This window comes from Harmonia axyridis, chromosome 5, assembly GCF_914767665.1.
Source record: "Harmonia axyridis chromosome 5, icHarAxyr1.1, whole genome shotgun sequence".
In the NCBI taxonomy this organism is placed as follows: Eukaryota; Metazoa; Arthropoda; class Insecta; order Coleoptera; family Coccinellidae; genus Harmonia; species Harmonia axyridis.
In genome coordinates this window covers 43,674,691-43,697,129 of record NC_059505.1, presented here as the reverse complement: position 1 = coordinate 43,697,129, position 22,439 = coordinate 43,674,691, and the positions used below count along the sequence as shown (strand labels likewise).

The 22,439-nt window shown below is 33.5% G+C and overlaps 2 protein-coding genes across 4 annotated transcripts in view; one reads left to right on the top strand and one right to left on the bottom strand.

Moving 5' to 3' along the window:
- The window catches only part of LOC123681244 (plasma kallikrein), a 38,944-nt gene that overhangs the window by 2,310 nt on the left and 14,195 nt on the right, over positions 1-22,439 (bottom strand). Inside the window, exons 1-4 of one of the 3 annotated variants that reach the window (XM_045619525.1) lie at positions 17,841-18,316; positions 4,225-4,426; positions 2,498-2,711; positions 1,627-2,219 (exon numbers count right to left, since the gene is read on the bottom strand). In XM_045619525.1, the coding sequence (XP_045475481.1) occupies positions 1,627-2,219; positions 2,498-2,711; positions 4,225-4,426 (1,009 nt within the window). In that variant the 5' untranslated portion in view covers positions 17,841-18,316. Of the gene's footprint in view, positions 1-1,626; positions 2,220-2,497; positions 2,712-4,224; positions 4,427-6,814; positions 6,937-17,840; positions 18,317-22,439 lie in introns of those variants that run through there. The other 2 variants (XM_045619527.1, XM_045619524.1) reach the window with 2 other exon arrangements.
- LOC123681242 (partitioning defective 3 homolog) overlaps positions 22,321-22,439 on the top strand; it is a 79,533-nt gene continuing 79,414 nt past the window's right edge. Inside the window, exon 1 of the mRNA XM_045619514.1 lies at positions 22,321-22,439. The gene's annotated coding sequence lies outside the window, so the exon portion shown is untranslated.

Here is a 22,439-nt window from a genome sequence, read left to right as displayed (position 1 = left end):
AGGCTGTGAAAGGAGATGCCTTTTTAACGATAAACAAGAATTTATCTCTTGATAAGTGAGCTGAAGCCTCAAGAAGCCGCTAACAATGAGCTGGTCCTCCCTGATCAATTACATACCATCAGCAAACCTTTCCAGTGACGAGTTGATAAAGAAAAGAAGCACCGAGAAAACCTTCACTATGATACTAAGACAAAAAGAAAATTGGGAAAGGAAGTCTACAATTCCAATTCTCAAAAAGAATACCATCAAATGGAATAAAGAAAGTTCTAAAACCACGAAGAGGACTAGCACTGAAGTATTCAGAGCTGATACCAAATGGTCACTATCGTTAGACCACTGTCTAAGTGTCTTTCTGGCAGAGACTCTTGCAATTGAAAGATGTGTGGAATTAACCTAGTAAGAAACTCTCAGAAATGTGATATAGCAATACATTCTGACAGTCAAGCTGCCATCAAAGCACTGAGCTCAAATATCATCGATTCCAAGATGGTATTGGAGTGTTGAAGAAAACACAACGAAATAGGCAAGAATAAGGCAAGTTCTGTTTGGTCTGGGATCCCGGTCTCTCAGGAATTGAAGGCAATGAAAAGGCCAGCAGCAAGAAGCACAAACTCTTTCAATAAGCCCAGAATCTTTCAGTGGTTTAGGTAGATGTACCTATAAGAAAGAGTTTCAGGAGAAGGAAAAACCGAAAGAGAAAGACTCTGTCAGAATCCTCCTTGGTTGGATCATTCCAAAAAGTTTCTTCGAAACTTTAATACTGCGAGATCCAAAAAGTATCTATATCTTAGCAAGAATATGCTACTTCTCCTCGATGGATTCCTCACAGGGCATTGTCACCTCAGGGAGCTGCTCATGAGAATAGGCTTAGCAGAAAACCAAGAGTGCAGATTCTGTGTTATAGGCAAATATACCTACGACAAGAGTTTCAGGAGAAAAACAACCTAAAGAGAAACACTCTAGAAGAACCTTTCTGGGTAGGAATATTCCAAAAAGTTTCTTTGAAACTTTGACACTGCGAGATCTTAGAAGTTTCTGGATCTTAGAAAGAATATGCTGCACATCCACACTGAATTCCTCACAGAGCATTATCACCTCAGGAAGCACCTAATGAGAATGGGTCTACCAAAAAACAACGATTGCAGATTCTGTGGGGAGGAGGAAGAATATCCAGATCACCTGGTGACGGAAAGCCTCTCCATCTCTAGGATACGCAAATCTGCTCTGGACAAGAAACTTGTAGAAGTCTCTGTAGTATTCACACCCATGTTTAAAATTGAGCAATTTCTCACAGGAATTTGGTCAGAATAAATGAATAATCAACTATGATTTTGCCAACGTTTCGGAACTTCTTGTTCCTTTTTCAAGGCTCATCTTCCGTTCCGAAACGTTAGCAAAATCATAGTTGATTATTCATTTATTCTGTCCAAATTCCTGCGAGACATTGCTCACTTGTAGAAGACTTTTCAGATACTGGAGTTCATTAGAACTCTAGAACTGGAGGAAGAGTTGCAGACTACCACAACTAATGGTGAGAATAACTCTAAGGATGATCACAATAGACCATTAGGCCTCAGTACAACGCAACTACCTCAAATTAAATCAATTAAATAAGAAGCCACTCACCAGGTTCAATAAGACAATTGTCACCCTCATACTCCACAAAATTGCTGCAATCCAGCCTCTGCCTCAAGTCCTCCGGCAGCCTACTACCACACCCTGCCATAAAATACCTACAAAAGCTCCTGCAAGGCAATATGCTCACATCAGTCTTCAAACAATACGGCTGCAAGACATTACACACGAACTGGTAGGTATGGTTGTAACACTCGGCATCCACCAGCTCCCTGAACGGTATGATGTTCCTGTCCACGTCTTCCACGCTCTCGTGCTCGAAGATGTTCGGGTAGGAGGTAGTCCTGTAGCTCATCTTCGAGCAGTAGGGAAGCGTAGTCTGCACGCATTCCCTTGGAGGTCTCACAGGCTGCGTGGTGGTCTCTACGAAGGCCACAGTCGAAGGTGGCGTGGTGTTGGTGATCTCCCCGTTTGGTCTTATGTTGACGCTGGCCTCTTCGATCTTAACGTCCTTGAAGACGATGCTGTCGCCTTGTCTTATGTCCTCGAGGATGATGTTCTCGAGGAGGTCTTCGTCGACCTCTTTTATGTAGACTGGGTCTACGTTTAGGGTGAAGTGGATCACCAGGTCCTTGTTTTCTATCCTGGGGGAAGATTTGGATTATGTTATGGTGAAAAAGGGTTGTTATCTGTAATTGCTGATTATCGGACATCTTTTCAAGAACATGAAGATGGCAAATGCAGTCATTTGGACAATTCTCTTTCTAACATCACTTTGAGGGAAGGAAATGACATGTAGGCGTGTTAGAAATGCTTTTAGATTATGTGCATTCTGAATTGCTCGGTTTTACAAAACAAGAGTATCTCAATCGGATATCCAGGCTCTGTAATCCCGGAAATATTGAGCTTTTTTTCAACTTACCCATCGAGGGCCAATATCTCGGAACCTCCAAAACCATGCCTTATGGGACTTCTTCTGTAGAGCAGGTTCAGTCTTTCTCTGTAATCTCTCGATCTTGTCTTGAACTTTCTGCTACTGGGATCAGCCAGTTCGTTTGTGTACACATCTCCATCTGTTATTCTGAAGGTTCCTCTATATACAAGTGGTCCAGGAAGCTGCTCAGCATAGTAACTAACTGAAATATTCAATTAAAAATTTCGGGAAATTGTATTTCAAGTATCAAGATAGGTAACCGATCAAAGACAATTTTTTGGGAGATGAGCGTAGCAATTTTCGAAACTTTCTGGTGTTTTGCCAAATGTCAAATGTAATCCACCAATTTCTTTTCTTCCTTGCCGCCTCAATTATTTTTTTTTCGTGTCTATTATTCGATCGTTTCGCAGGTCAGACATAATTCTTGTACGTTAATGATGTAATAATTAGATAGAAAGTTATCTATGCCAAGCAAGCATGTCATGGGTATGAACATTATGCTCATCGCATTCTAAACACTACATACATCTGGTCGAATTACTCATGTCAACTGTTCTAAATGTTTTCAATTAGGTATGAAGATCTGTTGGCCAACGAACCAAGAAAAGTATTAGCACTTTTCGAACCGTCATAAATAGACTAGCAATAATTTTTTTCTATCGATGAGAAAGATAGTTTTGAAAAGGCTTTTTAATCAAGCTATACAGTATGCCTTTTTTTCAGATTTTCATTCTTTTTTGAGATTCAAGTAGTTTGATAAAACCATAGAGTAATAAACATAGATAGAGGGAGTATACGCAATTTTTACATGCCCCCAACATGGTTAGATTACGTTGTCGGATTGTGATACATTTTCAAATGCACAATTTTACTATATCGTTATAAATGTATATTATATTGAATATATGTATATTTATTTGAGTGATTCCCAATTAAATATGCAAATTTGAATATTTGGAATTCTATATTTTTCCTAATTGTCGAATTTATAATAAGCAGAATATTTATTATTTTCCGTATTTATCTGCTGAAATCCAAGGTTTGGCAACTTTTGCTCTCCTTGTGTCATCGGTTGTTTCACGTCGTTTGGCGCGCTTGAAGTTTGTTGTCTGAATTTCTGATATATTTAGGTATTTATTTCAATATATTTTGAGTTGATATGAAACTTTGATTCTTCATGTGACATAAGAGTTGCGTTCTTTGTGGAGAAACTCGCGAATTGAGTGAAATATCGTATCATTGATATGTTTTCATTTCCGCGCGCTTCATGTCAAATTTGATAGTTCATGGTGGGGACAAAATTTGATCCCTCTATCTATGTTTATTACTCTGGGGAAAAACTTAGTGGATCTTTACTTTTTTGGGGTTTGAATGAAATGATGTATCTACTTAGTTCTTATGATGAACTTTAGGGTCACACTCTCTTTTTTGGAAAATAGCACCAGGAAACTAGTTTATACGATTTTTGATCATCAAAATAATTTTTATCAAATTGATCGTATCGACGAATGAAATATTTTATGTGGACTACACAGGGTATTACAAAAAAGCCTGGAAAGAGATATTGAAGTCTAAGTAACGCTTGATTCGTTGTTGTTTGAAAAATGGATAAAAAGGTGAATATGTTAACGAATAAACTAGAATTTTCAAGAAAAATTGTGTTTTTCCTGGTTAGACCCGGAACTTATTGAGTGAAAGTGATCGAAAATACTCACAGCCAACATAGACTGCCCCAGCAGCGAAAAGAAGTAAAATGAGAAATATGGCTATGATGATACATCCTAGTTTGTACTGGTGGGTGAGTTTCTTTCTTGTGAACTGGATGTCCGATCCTGTGGAGAGCATGGATCTTCTATGCGCCCTTTTGAAATCTCTCGTACTGCTACTTGTGCTGCTCAGCGATGATTCTGATGGCATCTGCAAGAAGGAAGTATTTAGTAGAGAGTGGTGATAAAGATTAACAAAAAGCAGCGGCCGAATTGATTGAAAAATTGATCAATTATTTTATTTGCTCATATAATATATTACAGAATTATCAATAAACTATTAGAGTACAAGCATTGAAGACAAAATTGAAGAATATTCAGAGATTCAAAAATAAAAAAATAATATATTGAATCCTTAAAATATTCCTTTCCTTAACTAATGAGATGAAAATTGAAGTCTCATTTGAGAAACTGTTTTCAATCTCTAAAAAGAACGAATAGAGAAAAAAATAATACAACAAACTAATCAGATCGATAAAAATAATATACACTATACGATTAATTACTTATAATAACTTTATCCCTAGTAATTATCAGGAGAAAATTCTGTCCATAACCATGAACGGAATTTTCAAATATTTGATAGAGAATTTATAACTGTATTTTTAGGTGTTCGAACCACGCGAGACATCGTTTATGGTTAAATTTTTTTTTAATGAGTTGAGATAACTCGTGAGAATTTCTATGTTGAATTCATAATGTTTTGTTGTTTTGAAAGATTGAACTCGTCAGGTTTAATGTGGTCACACAGTAATTTTGTTTGCACAGTTTTGTCTTTATGTATGTCAACTTCTACAATACATAATAGGTAATATACAGTTGTCCTCGAAGTAAAGGGCCCTTGTCAAACAGAGTGTGAGGTCTTATAAAAACACATTGATTATGTTATGAGAGATTGGTAAGTGACATATAGGGATATAATGAACTGTTATTGTGATATTTTGTTTTATTTTGAAGTAATTATACAGGGTGTCCCAAATTCGATGGTCACTGAAAGCATTTCGAGAACTATAAGGAAGAAAACAGATCATACAATATATTTTGATTCGTTCTCGAACTACAGGGCGTTTCTGAAAAATTACCGTTTCAAATATCTCTCTTTATCTTGGTTTCTGTTCGAAATATTCGAAAAATTCTAAACTTTTTTTTAATGATTTTTATAGTTTATATTATACTCAAATTATAGATTATATGAACTAATTAGCGTTTTAGAGATATAGAGGAGATTTGGTGTTTTTTAAATAGAAATCCTTTTATATTACTTAATTACAATAATACAATATACACAAAGTGAATTAAATGTCCGAAATGAATTAAAATAAATTAATGTTAAATTTATTAGGAATAAGTTCCCTGTTTCTTGAAAACGAAAACAATATCCTGTCACTCGAAACAAAATGATCGCGAAATAACAAAATCCCAGAAAATTTCAATCAATTCGGGTAAAGAAACACCTGTTGTTTGTGAAGCAACTGCGTGAAAAATGAATTGATTTATTCAAACCTGATAAACAGATGAATCATCGATTGTGGATTTTTAAGATGTAAACAGATGTTCGAAAATTGACCTATAAGTTCGAAATATTTAATTCAATTCGAATTTTGCTTAGAAGTAGAAACATTTTGGGTATTTCTAAGGGAGAATATTTCTCCTATTGATTGAATCAAGTGCTTTTAATTTCTATACAACTATTTCTATTTGATAAATTTATAAATTTATTTATTTGGTCGATAACCGATAAATACAAATTCTGATACAGTGTTTGCTGGAGGTAGAACAATACTATTGTGATGAATAGAATAAAAAAAATGCAAGATGCATCTGGGACCATCCAAAACTGCGTTGGTTTTGTGTATGTACAGGGTGTCCAAAATTCAATACTTACTGAAAGCAACTCAAGAACTATGAGACTGAAGAAAAAATCTTCAAGGACCCCCGAAATAATAAGAAATCAGAAAGCAAATCATAGATATCTTGATTCGTTCTCGAGTTATAGGGTGTTTCTGAAAAATCATACTGTTTCAAATATTTCGCTATATCTTGGTTTCTGTTCGAGATATTCGTAAAATTCTAAAACGTTTTATTCAGTAATTTTTATGGTTTATGTGTTACTCATAACAGATCATAGAAATCAATTACCGTCTTAGAGATATACCGGAGTGTTGGTATTTCTTGAATGGGGCAGCCTATATTTTTCAACGCAGTTTTTTAGCCGCAGATTCTTTAGAAATCTTCTAGTTATCGTTTTTATGAAAATGTCATCCGTTTCAAAGAAATTGAGTTTTCCGACTTTCTTTTTTTTATGTCATATTTTATATTTCTTATTTATTTCGAGATTCAATTGATTTTGTGTATAATTTATTGTAATCGAGTCATAAAACGTGTTCCACCGAGACACTTAGTGTCTGTATCTATCTAACCGTTCATACCAATACATCTCAATAAAATGCAACAATTCAACCTTCACATCTCCAAAGTTCAAAGAAGGAAATATTCCTGCACATACAGGTGAGGTGAACTATAAAGGTATCCCACTAACCTTCAAACAAATCCAAATTCCTTTCTCCAACTACGAAATTTATTCACAACACCATCAGAACCGTATTGAAGTGATAGACTGACAGAAGAGCGGTGCGAATCAAAATGCTATTCAGCGATTGCTCTTCAATTAGATATTAAAGTTGGGAAAATTGATGGATTATTTCACCGCATATTGGAACTGCCTACTACGATGAAAATTGCGGAATTATCATCCTACTAGACCAGATGAATCATTGCAATTTGCGAAATTGCACAGGAAGCTCACCCACAGATCGATTCGAAACTTATGGGTAATCTTCAGGGAATTTGCATTGTTTCAATGTCGAGAAAACAAAACAAAAGATTTTTACACCTGAATCTAGAGACTTTGAATTTTGATAGAACATTTGAGAGCTAAATACTCCAGTTGGTTTCAGAGTTATAATTATCAGAATTTCTTCCCAATATCCCTAAACATTTCAAGGGAAGAATAAATAATTATAGTGTAGTAGGTATATCCAAAGTCACTTGGAGGAAGCCAGAATATTTCGATTATACGAGGGTTGTCCAAGTTTCCAGAAATTCCTTTGGGGCCAGTGAATTTTTTGCCTAACAATACTTTCAAATAAACCCCGGTATTTAGCGGATTGCGATATCCACTTTAAAAAGACATCTGGCCCAGCGTTTTAATGGATTAGTTCAAGTGACTTTGGATATAGGTACTATAACTACTTCATTGGATCAAGGAGTAAGAAGCAGAAGAGATTTAAAAAAAAATATACCTACTTACTAAGTAGGTATGTGTTCCCATATTGGAGAAACAAACGGAGAAATTCCATGGATAAGATAAAAATAATATGAGCTCGCAAACGCCTGTTTTCGAGATACAGTAGTTCTTGTAGTCCTGAGTAGTGAGTATTTTGTTGTATCTCGAAAACACAGCATTTGCGAGCCCATATTTAGAGGAATTTTTGCCTTAAAGTTATCCATGGAATCTCTCATTTCTCTTTCTATCTTTAATTTAAAGGAATTGTGAAATTGGACACTGTGAACAAACTAAATAATAAATGTCATTCAAACCCCGCGTGAGTATAGGGAAGCAAGTGTGCCAACTTGGGGAGACCAAAAATGAAAAATTCGATTATTCCAAGAAATCTAGTCAATTATTTATGGCATAATTCACCTTCAATTTGTATGGGAAGTCTGATATTATGGAGTTAAGGAACCGTGTCTATCACATAGAGGTTTCGCGCTTTGTCGATCGTTAAAGTCTTCTCATGTGCGCTCTACTGAATCTATCTGTCCGTTATGTGTCGGCTGAGCTGAAAATCCGTATCACAAATAGGATTGTATGACAGTCTACTTTCAGACAGCTTATCAATGCCAACCTTGATGCCCCACTGAGATTTTTCAAATGGATACAATTCTTTAGTTTCAAAATTCTTCAGGTGTCTATTCCTAAGAATATTACTTAAAATTTCACGCATTCGTTTGTTATTGTTGTGTAGCTAGGGTTTTATGATCATGCGATGTCATTAAATTTATTTAATAATATTCCGAAAAAAATGTTTCTTTCATTTTAGAAATCGTAGATTTCAGATAATTTGTAGGTATAGAGATTCACGGCTTGGCTTGATTTTCAAGCTACTTGGCTTGAGCTTGACTTGATTTCAAGTCAAGCTCAAGTCAAATATTTATTCATCAAGTACTTGAATCATATCAAGCTACTTGATTTTTAGCAGTTTTATTGTGTAGTGTCACATCCATCAAAAAATGATGAAATGAGAAGGATCCTTGCAAAAAACACTTTATTCGTTAAACTTATTGTATAAGAGAACTGAAAATATCATCTTTTCTGAAATAGAAATATAAATTAAATCACTTTAAATCGTAACAAAATCAAAAGTAATAAAGGAATGAAGTTTCTTAATGTTGAGAAACCTGCAGGCTTTGTTTGATTTCATAATTTTCCATCCATGATTTAAGAAACATGAGGCATCTTACAAATTTGTCGCCTAACCTATTACTGGTTTTTGTAACTGTAAGAGCAGCTCTGGGAAATTGTCTTTCAACAGGAGCTGAAGATGCTGGCGTTGGTGAAAAATCCTTGGCCCAAATTTCTGAAACTACCAAAATCTACCAGTGGATTTCATAGAAATGTGAGAAAACTACTAATAAAGTCACACTGGCGAATGCTTCAGTCTCTCGGCGCTCGAGGAATCCCCTTATTTAGTCTAAGCGCGCACGAGATTGCAGAAATATATGACTTGCGACACGTGCATATCAAGCTTAAGTAATATCAAGTACCTTGACATCAAGTCAAGCAATAAATATCTAAGTCAAGTCAAGTCAAGATCAAGTATGTAATTTTTCACGAGCTTGATATTCAAGTCGAGTAGTTGGTTAAAATGTCAAGCTACTTGGCTTGATGATTTCCTTGTTGTAGGTATGACAAAACAATGGATTTTTTCACCAATAAATAGATGATTTTATCTATCATTATTCGATCTGTGTCAGTAAAAGGCTTTGATCGAACCAAGATCAATTCTAATTTCAATTCATCTGATGAACCCAATTAGATTTGATTTGCGTCATTCCCATCGCACAAAAACTAACAATGGGATGATCTACATTGTTTGCTGGAAATTCCAACAGATTTCTATCGCTGAATGGCATCATATAGCAAAATCGTGAAGACAGTTTAAAATATGCTGCGAGAAAATAATAGTAAGAGTAGCTATAGGTTAATTTCAGGTGAAATTGCTGATGCGAATCTACAGGTTGTTTCAAAAAGACGTCCCTATAGATATCAAGCAATAGAGAAATACTGAATTGACGAATTTAAAAGTTTTATGTAAAAATAAGCTCCCTCTATCTACGTTTATTACTCTGAGAATCGAACTCTCAATTATATTATAAAATTAAAAATTCACACTTCTTGCAATTACCATGTTACTGCAAGTTAAGCACGACTGGAGTTGTTACGTCTAAAATAAGCTGTATACTCAAATTGCGTAATAACCGTTCGAAATTGCAAATTTCTTGGGGTCACTTTGAAATGGACCAAGTGGTTAAGTGCCTCCCGGTATATACGTGACAACGCTATGCATCGATTCACTTTTCCTTTGGTTACGTACCTAGCCCAGATTATTGATATTTCTCGGTAAACAATATCCATAACAGATGCCTGATCCATTTTCGAAACGGTTAATATCTGCTCGTTATTTTGAAATTTGGACCTTAACAAATATTTCTATCGCAAAAAAAAACAAGTGTGAATTCCTGATTTGGAAAAACACACTTTGTTTAGTAATTACCAGATTTTTAGTTTTTTGTCACCAAGATATCCATTTTCAGTTTATCGACCAAACATAATAAAGACTCGATAAACTGGTATACCTAATCATTATAAAAATGTAGGATTACAAGAAACACCCTGTATCACAAAAACAAAGCGTTGCGGGCCCATGTTTATAGGACTTTTTCTTCCCAACATCCTGTATATATGTAATACTGTATACCAGGTTTTCAATTATTCAAGTGTTCACAAATATTTTACTACCAGCGTAAGCTCATCATAAGAAAAAAGAAGATAATTTCAAAGTATAATATCACTTTCACTCAGAATATTCAGTTATTTATTTCCGTCTCCTTTGGAATAATCAGTTTGAAATGCATTTGATTGATAACGCGACATGTGTTTGTTTATCTCCTCTCAGCGACTGCAATAAATATAATCAAGGAACAATTCCTAGCATAGCAATCATTTCGTTTCTCTTTCTCAACCTGTTCCTGGAAAACAGGTGAAAATCGTTTTGAAATACCGAGTATATCGATGAAGGTGAAAATACTCGAATAGACGTCAACAAACAGCGTTTCATTCAAACATTTATGCTGGATATCTGTATCTATCAACTCTTTCCGTTTGTCAATAACAAACTGCTAGGTTGTTATAAGAATCGTCATTTCCATTCAAATTTTTAATAGTTTCATGTTTCTTTCATATATTTTTTTATTCATATTTCCCATTTTAAATCTTCGATAATTTTGGATTTAATATGCAGAGTGTTTCTAAAATGGAATAGGTAACAAAAAAAAAATGACAAGATATTCAATTCAAATTAGGCATAGATATTCCAATTTGAAATTTTCATAATGTAAAATTAGACCAATTGAAAAGTCCTCGGTCTGACGCACTGATGGCGGTGCTAGTTCTAAATCCATATGATTTTTAGTTAAGTAATAAGTAATTTATTTCCATCAATAATTTACATGGTTAGTCAAAATACCAACCTTCAAACTATACGTGTCAAAATTTGATAGCAGTCCGGCCATTAATTTGTGAGATATTGCGTTGTGAGTATAGCTACTTTTGTTATTTGAAAAAAGTGTGCTGATAAAATATTGCTTTTTGAAGGGAAAAAACACATTTGAAGCAAAATCTTGGCTTGATGAAGAGTTTCCGGGGTCAGCACCAGGAAAATCAACCATCATTGATTGGTATGCTAAGTTCAAACGTGGTGAAATGAGCACCGAAGACGGCGAACGCAGTGGACGCCCAAAAGAGGCTGTCACCGACGAAAAAATCAAAGAAGTTCACAAAAAGATTTTGAATGACCGTAAAGTGAAGTTGATCGAGATAGTAGACATTGTGAAGATATCATCTGAACATGTACATCATATCATTCACGAATATTTGTACATGAGCAAGCTGTGTGCAAAATGGGTGCCGCGCGAGCTGAGAATCAATCAAAAGCAGCAACGAGTTAATGATTCTGAGCATTGTTTGAAACTGTATACGTGCAATAAACCTGAATTTTTGGGTCGATATGTGACAATGGATGAAACCTGGCTCCATCATTTCACTCCGGAGTCCAATCGACAGTCAGCTGAGTGGACTGCACACAATGAACCGAATCCAAAGCGAGGAAAAACACAACAGTCAGCTGGCAAGGTTATGGCAATAGTATTCTGGGATACGCAAGATATAATATTCATTGATTATCTCTAAAAGGGCCAGACCATCAACAGTGATTATTATAGAACGTTATTGGATCGTTTAAAGGATGAAATCGTTAAAATACGGCCGCATTTGAAGAAAAAAAGGAAGGTAAAATCGAATTTTACCAAAAAAATGTGTTTTACTATGGTAGACTTTTCAATTGGCCTGTTATGCCAATTTTGAAAGCCAATCTACAGGGTGATATTTTTTCTGGGTCAGTGCCCGATTCTTTCCTCCAGAACTTGTTCTCTGTCTCTACTTATTTTTTTCTTTTTTTCACATTTTACAAAAAATTAATTGTGGTTGATTATTTCAGAAACGATTCATTCGTTTTTTGAACAATTTTAAAGGTTAATTATTGGCAATATTGAACAATTATCTTCATTGTCATCAGTGGAAGTAAACACATTCTTCTCAAGTTCATGGAACCTTCTGTAATAAATAGAGTAGGTACTTAAACACTTTCCAGCCATTTTACTGCTAATTAAAATGTGATCTTAAAACACCAGAAGGTTGGAACAAAAGCTTCATTTGCATCTAATACATAATCGAACAATTAAAGTGACACCGTGTTAACATTGAAACGGTGACTTTTCTTCAGGTGTTCTTAAAGTCCCTTCTACTCTGTTACAATACGAGGAAATCAATGAATAAGTACATTTCCCTAATCCTATCAGTGTGGAAATATGATACTTATATATATTTATATCTCACGTGACAAGTATAACTGCAGTTTGTAGACGTCATAAGTTGATGTTACCGTTTGAAAGGAAATTTACAAGAATTCGCAATGTGGAATTTTTAATATAGAGAAATTAATTGAGAACGAAGTAGGTTTTCTGAAGTGATTAACGGTGCTAGAATTGTTGTGCATAGGAAAACATTCTAGTGGAACTGTGTTTAGTTTGTTGTTTTTTTTTCATTAACCATGAATGAATAAAATGTGTTGATTGTTAAAGTTTTATGAGATATCAATAATTGACATTTGAATGGATTTCTTCTGAGTTGAAAAAACCTCTAATTGTAAATTTGAAGCAACTTTATACAGAGTATTCCTAAATTTGAGGTACAAAAGAAAATCTCAGATCCCTTGGATCATTTTTGAGAAATGAAGTCCTATTGACAAACGAGGTACAGATTGTTAAAGTTTGAATTTTTCAAGTTTGTTCTCGTAGCACCTTCCTTTCACAAGATATTCAAATTAAATTTGGCATAGATATTTCAATTTGATTTTTTCATCATGTGATATGCTGATTTTGAATGAAAATCTATAGGGTGATTGTTTCAGTGTCAGTGACCACTGGTAGTTTAGAAAAATGTAAAAAGAAACTTTGGTATACTGTACAACACTTTTTGGTTTCTTGTAGATTTGTCGTATCTGCTACAGATTTCGAGAAAAAATTGTCAGAAAAATCCTCAGGAATCTGTAGCGAATGAATAAAGATTAGAAAAACAGGTATACCTATTCATCACGATAAAGAACGATTACAAGAAACACCCTGTAACTCGAAAAGAAAGAGTTTGCAGGCCCTTATATATTTTCTCCTTATTATCCAAGGAATCTCTCATTTTCCTTTGTACCGTCAATTCAGGAACACCCTGTATACGAATCGTACAGATATAGGTACATAAGTAGAGCATTATGTCGTGAAAGTAACTCGAATTGTATACGTGCAATATTTTTGTACGATATTTCGGAGGTCCATGGCCAATCCGATAAGCATAGCTGGGCTTGGTTATTTGACTTCAATCGCAGGTGTATCACCAGAAAGGTTTCAAATAACAAAATTTACTTCCTGATCACGAACTACATTAACCTGATATTTTGACGCATTTTAAACTGTACGGATAATAGAGGCAACAAAACAAAACAGCATGAACGTAACATTTACGTCGACTGTACGTTCAATGAGTAATAGAGAAATTGGCTCGATTCTCAGAGTAATGAACTTAGATAGAGGACGCATATTTCATTTTTAGTAAGCAAATATTGTCCCCAACATGAACTGTCAAATTTGACATGGAGCGCGCGGAAATGAAAACATATCAGTGATACAATATTTCACTCAATTCGCGAGTTTCTCCACAAAGAACGCATTTTTTATGTCCCATAGTGAATCAACGTTTCATATTAACTCAAAATATATTGAAATAAATACCTGAATATACCAGAAATTCAGAAAACAAACTTCAAGCGCGCCAAACGACGTGAAACAACCGATGACACTAGGAGAGCAAAAATTGCTAAACCTTGGATTTCAGCAGGTAGATACAGAAAATAATAAATATTCTGCTTATTATAAATTCGACAATTAGGAAAAATATCGGATTCCAAATATTCAAATTTTCACATTTAATCGGGAATCACTCAAATAAATATATTTCATTCAATATAATATACATTTATAACGATATAGTAAAATTGTGGATTTGAAAATATATCACAATCCGACAACGTGATCTAACCATGTTGGGGACATGTAAAAATTGCGTATACTCCCTCTATCTATGTTTATTACTCTATGATTTGAATGATTCCACACTTCCAACTTTTATCACATAGGGCTTCAAAATATTTACTGACAAATTCAGCTCCATAGCCTAAAAATTAACTCACATCCTCAATTTTAGTACCGTCAACTGCAGTACAGAACATAATATCCAACGTTTCAAAATAAGTATCCTCGTAATATTCATCAAACTCTGAGTCTTCTATCGAATAATTGTCTAACTCTGTTTCATATATTGAAGTGTTTTCTACATTTTTCTCTTTTAATAGAAATTCAACAGTAGGTAGTTTTTTATTTGTGGATTTGACCATTGCTACATCCATTGAGCACTCCACATCACTTTCTTCTATAGGAACTTTGATTACCACTTCTTCAAATTGCAATGGTTCTTCAATAGCGAATTTAACAGTAAATGTTTCAGCATTGAATTTCCCCAGAATCTTTTCATCATTTATTGCGTCTTGTATAGGAGCTTCAACTAAAATTGTTTCAATTGTTGATGGTTCTTCATTTGAATGCTCAAGATTTTCTGTAGCTTTTGCCATCACTTCAAAGTTATTTTTTTTAAAGCATTAAAACTGTCCGATATTTTTATCCAAACTTTGACCTTGTATTTATGAGTTGAAGGAACTGGTTATATATCGGGTGTCCCAAGGTGAGTGGCCTATTAGATTATTATGGAAACTATTGATGGTAAAGATTTCAAATTTTGTGGATAGATATTTGGCCATTTAAGGTACATTTTTGAAATAATTTCACATTTCCAGTGTTGCCGGATGTACGACAATTTGGCAACAACTTTGTTATTTTGAATGGGACATCCGGTATTTCTATTTTTTTTATGATACTCCATAAAATATTAAATCTATTCACTCTTACTTTTCCATCCCTATCTTTGACGGTTTTTGAGTTATTAATTATTTTTCTAAATTTTAGGTCAAATTGGCGTATTACGAAAATGACTCTAGCTCGCTCAATATTTGAGATTTAGGTCAGAAATTTTGCAAGTCGTTAGATATTGATCTGATCTGTGTCACTGCTTTTGAATTATGGTTGTCAATAATACAGGACGCACCAAAAAAAATCATCAATTGCCAAGTTACAAAATTGTAAAAAAGTCTATTTTTTCAAATTGGACCCCTAGTATATTTTTCAATTTTTGGAATCACTTCAACACATTCTACAATTCTTCTATTCACTTACACAGACTTTTTTACAATTTTGTGTCTTGGCAAATGATGATTTTTTTGGTCCGTCCTGTATTATTGACAACCATAATTCAAAAGCAGTGACACAGATCAGATCAATATCTAACGACTTGCAAAATTTCTGACTTAAATCTCAAATATTGAGCGAACTAGAGTCATTTTCGTAATACGCCAATTTGACCTAAAATTTCGAAAAATAATTAATAACTCAAAAACCGTCAAAGATAGGGATGGAAAAGTAAGAGTGAATAGATTTAATATTTTATGGAGTATCATAAAAAAAATAGAAATACCGGATGTCCCATTCAAAATAACAAAGTTGTTGCCAAATTGTCGTACATCCGGCAACACTGGAAATGTGAAATTATTTTAAAAATGTACCTTACATGGCCAAATATCTATCCACAAAATTTGAAATCTTTACCATCAATAGTTTCCATAATAATCTAATAGGCCACTCACCTTGGGACACCCGATATATGCTTTATTATTGTGTCCACTCTGTCACTGTTTATATTGAATATCCCAAAATAACGCGCACTTCACTGTCATATATAGGTATGATTTAAACTGTGAATAATTTAATATTTTCAGTTTGAATTATCTATTCATTAAAATACATAGATAGTTAGAAAGTTGTTCTTTCTCATTTGAAATAAAGAATACATTACCTGAAGAATTCAAATCATTAAAACTCGATGAATCGGTGAAAATTTCAGTGAGAATGGTGAATATGAGTTTGATAAATTACATTAAATGAGAGTCGAGACGGTAACAGGTCCGTATCTAATGGTTATTAATTTTATTTAGGAATGCAAAAATTTCGTTTTGAAATGGATTTATTGTTGTACCTACTTTGTTTGGCATTTTTTGATTTGAACGAATTCAGGACTTAACTGAAAATCTACTAAATGGTTTAAGTGTTGAAGTCAACTTGGTAGTTGCTTTCCCATAGTTTTCGAATGTTTGAAATCTTTTTTGAAATTAATTGAAAGTAAATAGACATTTCGAGATTTTTTGGTAGCACCCATAGAATAATAAACATAGATAGAGCGAGTATATGCAATTTTTACATGTCCCCAACTGGTTGGATTACGTTGTCGAATTGTGATATATTTCCAAATCCACAATTTCACTATACCGTTATGAATTCATATTATATTGAATGAAATATTTTTATTTGAGTGATTCCCAATTAAATATGCAAATTTGAATATTTGGAATCCGATATTTTTCCTAATTGTCGAATTTATAATAAGCAGAATATTTATTATTTTCTGTATCTACCTGCTGAAATCCAAGTTTTGGCAACTTTTGCTCTCCTAGTGTCATCGGTTGTTTTACGTCGTTTCGCGCGCTTGAAGTTCGTTTTTATGAATTTCTGATATATTTAGGTATTAATTTCAATATATTTTGAGTTAATTTGAAACGTTAAATCACTATGGGACATAAGAAGTGCGTTCTTTGTGGAGAAACTCACGAATTGAGTGAAATATCGTATCACTGATATATTTTCATTTCCACGCGCTTCATGTCAAATTTGATAGTTCATGTTGGGGAGAAAATTTGCTTACTGAAAATTACATATGCTCCCTCTATCTATGTGTATAACTCTGAGGTAGTAACTGAATCTACACGACTTGTTCCTTTATAAATAAAGCATCTTCATAACTTTGATGAAAATTATGTCCTGAATTTTCCAAATTTTAATTAAAAATCAAATCAGGTGACTTAGAAGATCTGAAGAACTCTTAGCTTTCATAATCCTAAGAAAAAATCAGTACTTGATGGGCAATATTGGCTCAAATAGGCCTTCAAAGACATCGAGGAGAAAAATTCTTAAAATTAGCCATCTGATACGAATTTTTCTTTTGGTAATTTTCTGATTCCTAAGGTTGATTGATGAAGAATGATTGCAGTGAAGTTGAGATTAAAATGTTTGTACGTTTTTTGTTAAGTTTCACTTCATTTTAATAATTTTTCTGGATATTACCTGCAGAGGATAAGAGATCGAATAAATGATTAAAAAAAATTAATAAAGAATTCAATTGACTACAATTTTCCATCTATCGATTTCAGAAGTAGGTAAGTAGATACAAAAACAAGGAAGCCTTTTCGAGCATAACTTAATAATAGACGTTCCTCAAAGTGTGTCAACCGATTGATCCTATTAACAACTAACACTAAAGCCGGTCAAGAAGAAAGTGCTCGCGTATACTCCGTCCATTCAAATCAATATTCACCCAGAAGCGGTCACACTCTTCGACCTCTCCAAAAAAAAAAAAAAAACCGACAAAAACACCGCACCAAGAGAGAGACACTCACCTTGATGTCTGCTTTTGATGAAACCCGCCAATCTCTTCACATCGTTCTAACACTCGTGGATATGCACTCGTATCCAGCACGTTGTCACCTTCTGTCGCGACTATCGGAAACAGACTGCAAGCAACCTTTTCCTTCAACCGCGTTCCGTTTCTTGACACCGTTTCGCCAAAGTAAAGGTACACACGATCAAGAGTCTGGTCGACTTCTCCCCCCACCCGCGAGCAGCCACTGGTCCACCTTCGGTCCGATTCTTCGCGATCCGGGCGCGCGGAGGACCAGAAACGCGGGATCAGCGTTTTGGACGTTGAGCTGAAGAAAGTGGTGACCTTTGATGCGTGACCTGGGGCAGGTGGTTTTGGAGTGGACGTTTGGGGTAGACACAGGAAATGGATAGGTGTTTTGGACCGTTTGTTCGTTGGAAGAAGAATAAGGTGAATTTGTTGTCCAGTTGGAAATTTGAAAAAAAATTGTCCATGATGTGCTGCAATGAGAAAGTTGATTTGTTATACAGTTTCTTGGTAGGATAAAAGTAGTAGAGAGTTGAAAATTTGAAAGAAAAATCATCATATAGTAATGTTGTTGTTTTTGTTCATGGTGATGTGTTATAGTATTATGATTCAATGATTACGCTGTAAAAATGCTAAATTTCGCTTTGCTGAGCTAGTGACCGAAGTTCTTGAAAGATGAAGCATCCTTATTAAGTACAAGAACTTAATGAATTTTTGTAACATCGTAGTGGCTTTTGAAATATTTTCAATTTACTAATCCTGGGATTGGAACAGAGAGTTTACAAATTTTTAATGAGAATTGCTAATACACAATGAATTATTGTCATTTTTGAATTGGTATCTCAAGATTAGTCAACAGTTTTACAGAAAACGTTGAGAACATTTTGAAGGCAACTATAATTCTTTAATGATTTATAAGAATCTTGCATTATAACGCTACTGTTAGGCTATAAAAATCATGAATTTTGCTTTGTTGAGCTAGTAGTAAAAGTGCTTTTGAATTCAACAATTCAATAGGCAAACGTTCTTTTGAAGCAATGAAAAAAATTCTATAAAATGTTTTCTTGAATTTTCATCTTAAGAATAGTGGCCAATTAGTGAAAACAATGAAAAAAGGCCATTATCAATCATATTTCAATGATTTAAAAACACCCTGTATTGTAATTCTACTTTTGTGCTATAAAAATCCTGAATTTTCCTTTTCTGAGCTGATAATAGAAGAGAGCTTTTGAAGTCACCAGTACAGACAAAAAAAAAGTGCTTTTGAAGAATCTGATTTTGTACAGCCACTTTGTGAATAATTGAAAAATCGTAGTGGCCTTTGAAAAATCCACAAAATTTGAACAAAAAATTGATACAGTTAATGATTGTCAATTTCGAAATTTCATCTTATAGAATAGTTCCAGTGTTATTGATGAGCACTACAGAATATTTCAAGGGCCTCTACGATGCTACAATAATTTCTAAAGACGAATGCTCTACTAGCAAAATTTTCAAATTAAATCGAAGTATATGGATTATTACGCCATCTATGTTTCAATGATAGAACCACAAATACATCCACCATTTAACAGAATTTTTTAATTATTTTTTATTTGCGAGTATTCTTATGACCTTACCTCCAAAAAGTTGCCTCCGGTCTTCTTTTTGCGTTTAATATCATTTTTATAGAAAAGACAATTTATTATCATCATAAAAGAACAGGAGGGAACTAACGCATCCACCATTTCTTGTATTGTGTTAATCTCTGAGGTGTTAATATTCGAAGATAAATGTATAGTACCACTACCAAAATTAAATTTTTTCACAGCAGTTTCTCATTTTGTCTCAATATTCAAACACAGCTGCTCCGTCTGAAATGAATTGTACAGAAATAGAAAATATATCAGGCACATCCACCATTACCGTCATACTAAAAGCTTGTTTCCTCACTGAATTAATTTGGAAAAATAAAATTTCTCAATTGAATTGAATAACTGGAATCTTCAGAAGGAATTTCTCTAGAGAATTCCTGGAAGGTAATTTTTATTCATTCAAATGAATTGCGACAAAAAAAATCACACCTCAACATATGATTTACTAATTAAGTATATAGAATACCTGTTATTGAAATTCTTTTTGGGATAAGGAAGATTTCAAATTCAAACAAGAAAATCAATTAAGTAATGATCTTTTTTCTATTAATAAACGTTGAATGCCAATCTTGGCATGTAGGTACATATCATGAATATTTAACTACATACTTCGAAATGTTGCCATTGGAATCACCATAACAACGTTTTGTGGGAACCAAACAATGATTTTCATTAGTTATTTCAACACGAAGAAAGCTATGAAGTAGATGCTCAATTTCTGAAATTTCCTTCAAAGTCTTTTTGTAGTGCGAATTTGAAAAAGTTCAGCCATGAATGTGAAGTGGAATTTGAATAATTTAGGTAAGGAGTTTTCTGAATTTTTTTTTTCGTATCTCAGTATCGATATTTTCAGGCTTCAATAGAGCAAAACTGATGAAATATACGAGAAAAAAGAGGACCAAAGAAAAGATTTACTAATTATAAATCTCCACAAGATATTTCAATACTTATTCAAGAAGCGAGGAAAGTATATTCTAAAATGGCAATTCGAAAATATTCGAGAATTATTAAAATTATACTCGTAATAAGTCAAGTAATTTATAGTTATAGATTTAGAAAAGCTTCAGGTATCATGAGCATTTTTAGAACTCACCTAGCTTTATCCAAATTCAAAACTATTAAATACACGGAAAAATATTCTGATTTCATCAACTATTCACAATTAACTGTATTAAAAGGAGAAAATTAAATATATTCGAATAAGGTTTTAGAAAATGATGATATTTCTCTATGATCAAGTTACTAATTTATTCTTAGTTTGAAATAAAAAATGTATTTTAAGATTTTTGTTGAATGTATTCGATCTAAATATCCATAATGTCAATTGAAAGCAATAATTTTTCAGCATTTTAAGATGCAGCTCAAATTGTGGATAACAAAATTTGATAATTTCCTCAAATTCTTATAATGTAGATATATCTTATAAGTTATTATTGCTTCAGCTCAATATTTAGGTAGCATAAGCATTTTTAGAACTCACCTAGATCTCTCCAAATCCAAAACAATGAAATACACGGAAAAATATTTTAATTTCCTCAACTATTCACAATTTACTATCATTAACTGTATTGAAAGAAGCAAAATTAAATATACCTATTCAAATAAGGTTATGAAAAATGATGATATTTCTCTATGATGAAGTTACTAATTTATTCTTTGTTCGAAGTAAAAAATGTATTTTTATTAAATGTATTCGATCTAAATATCCATAATGTGAATTGAAAGCAATAATTTTTCAGCATTATAAGATGCAGCTCAAATTGTGGATAACATTAGTTGATAAGTTCCTCCAATTCTTATTATGTAGGTCCTATATCTTATAAGTTATTGTTATATTCACTAATTAGATTTTTTGTATGTAAGAATCCAATCTTAAATAAGGTAATTCAAGATTAGCTTTATATAGAATTCGTTAAATTATATTTGTGAATCTTCTTTTATATTACCTTCATAATATACGCTAGTTATTTAAGAACTTAATATTATGATCATGTGCCCTTAAAAATGCCGTCCAATGATTAGTAGGATTATTATCGATATTACACTTAAACCGTGTAATTAATGATATACCTATCTATTAATATAAGAGTAGACCGTAGTTGTAATAATGATCTCAATATATAAACATAAAAATGTAAATAAAGCAAGTTATATGAATATATTAATATTAACTCACTGTGACTTTGACTTAATTTCAACCAACCCAGCATCAACGATGAAAAACTTGGGATTATGGAATGCTCCGATGCCTATCTCTGTGTTAGTCAATTGAGATAACAACCTTTTAATTTTTTTTCGGTTGATTTGAACCTACTTCTCATAAAATTTGCATAATCATCCTTATAAGGATAGGTGTTTTCGTATTTTTCGTTCTCTATGATCTTTATTGGAAATATTTCTGTGAGCCATAGAAATACCTAAAGACATATTCAAGCCATTTCCATAACTAACGTTGTATAATTTCTTAATTGATTAGTGAATTTATATCCCGACAAATCACCTCGACGTTGCGAAATCAAACAGAAACAGGCTGCAAGTTTTTCCTAGAACCGTAAGTGAATAAACCTCCAACTATTTGAATAATGATAAATTTCCTATTCAGCTAGATCATGAACAATTCCTTTGAGTCATCGAATCAAATCTTATATAGGAAAAAGAGGGGAGATCCATGTTTATCCGCTTAGTTTTTTACCTGACCGCTAGGTAGCAGTAATAAATGTGCATTCCTTTGTTACTTACCAATATAATCCAACAGTTGGCGCACAGCAATATAATTTAAAAAATTTACTTGAATTTGTATTGGATATGCGCGCCAGGTTACCTAAGAGCGACTGCAACTCTCGATCTCGATGGTCCAGTTGTCAAACTATTAATTTGTGACCTCATACCTCAAATTCTATGATCACCATAGATAATTAATTCAGTTTCAATGACCTGGACGCCATGTTGAATAAAAT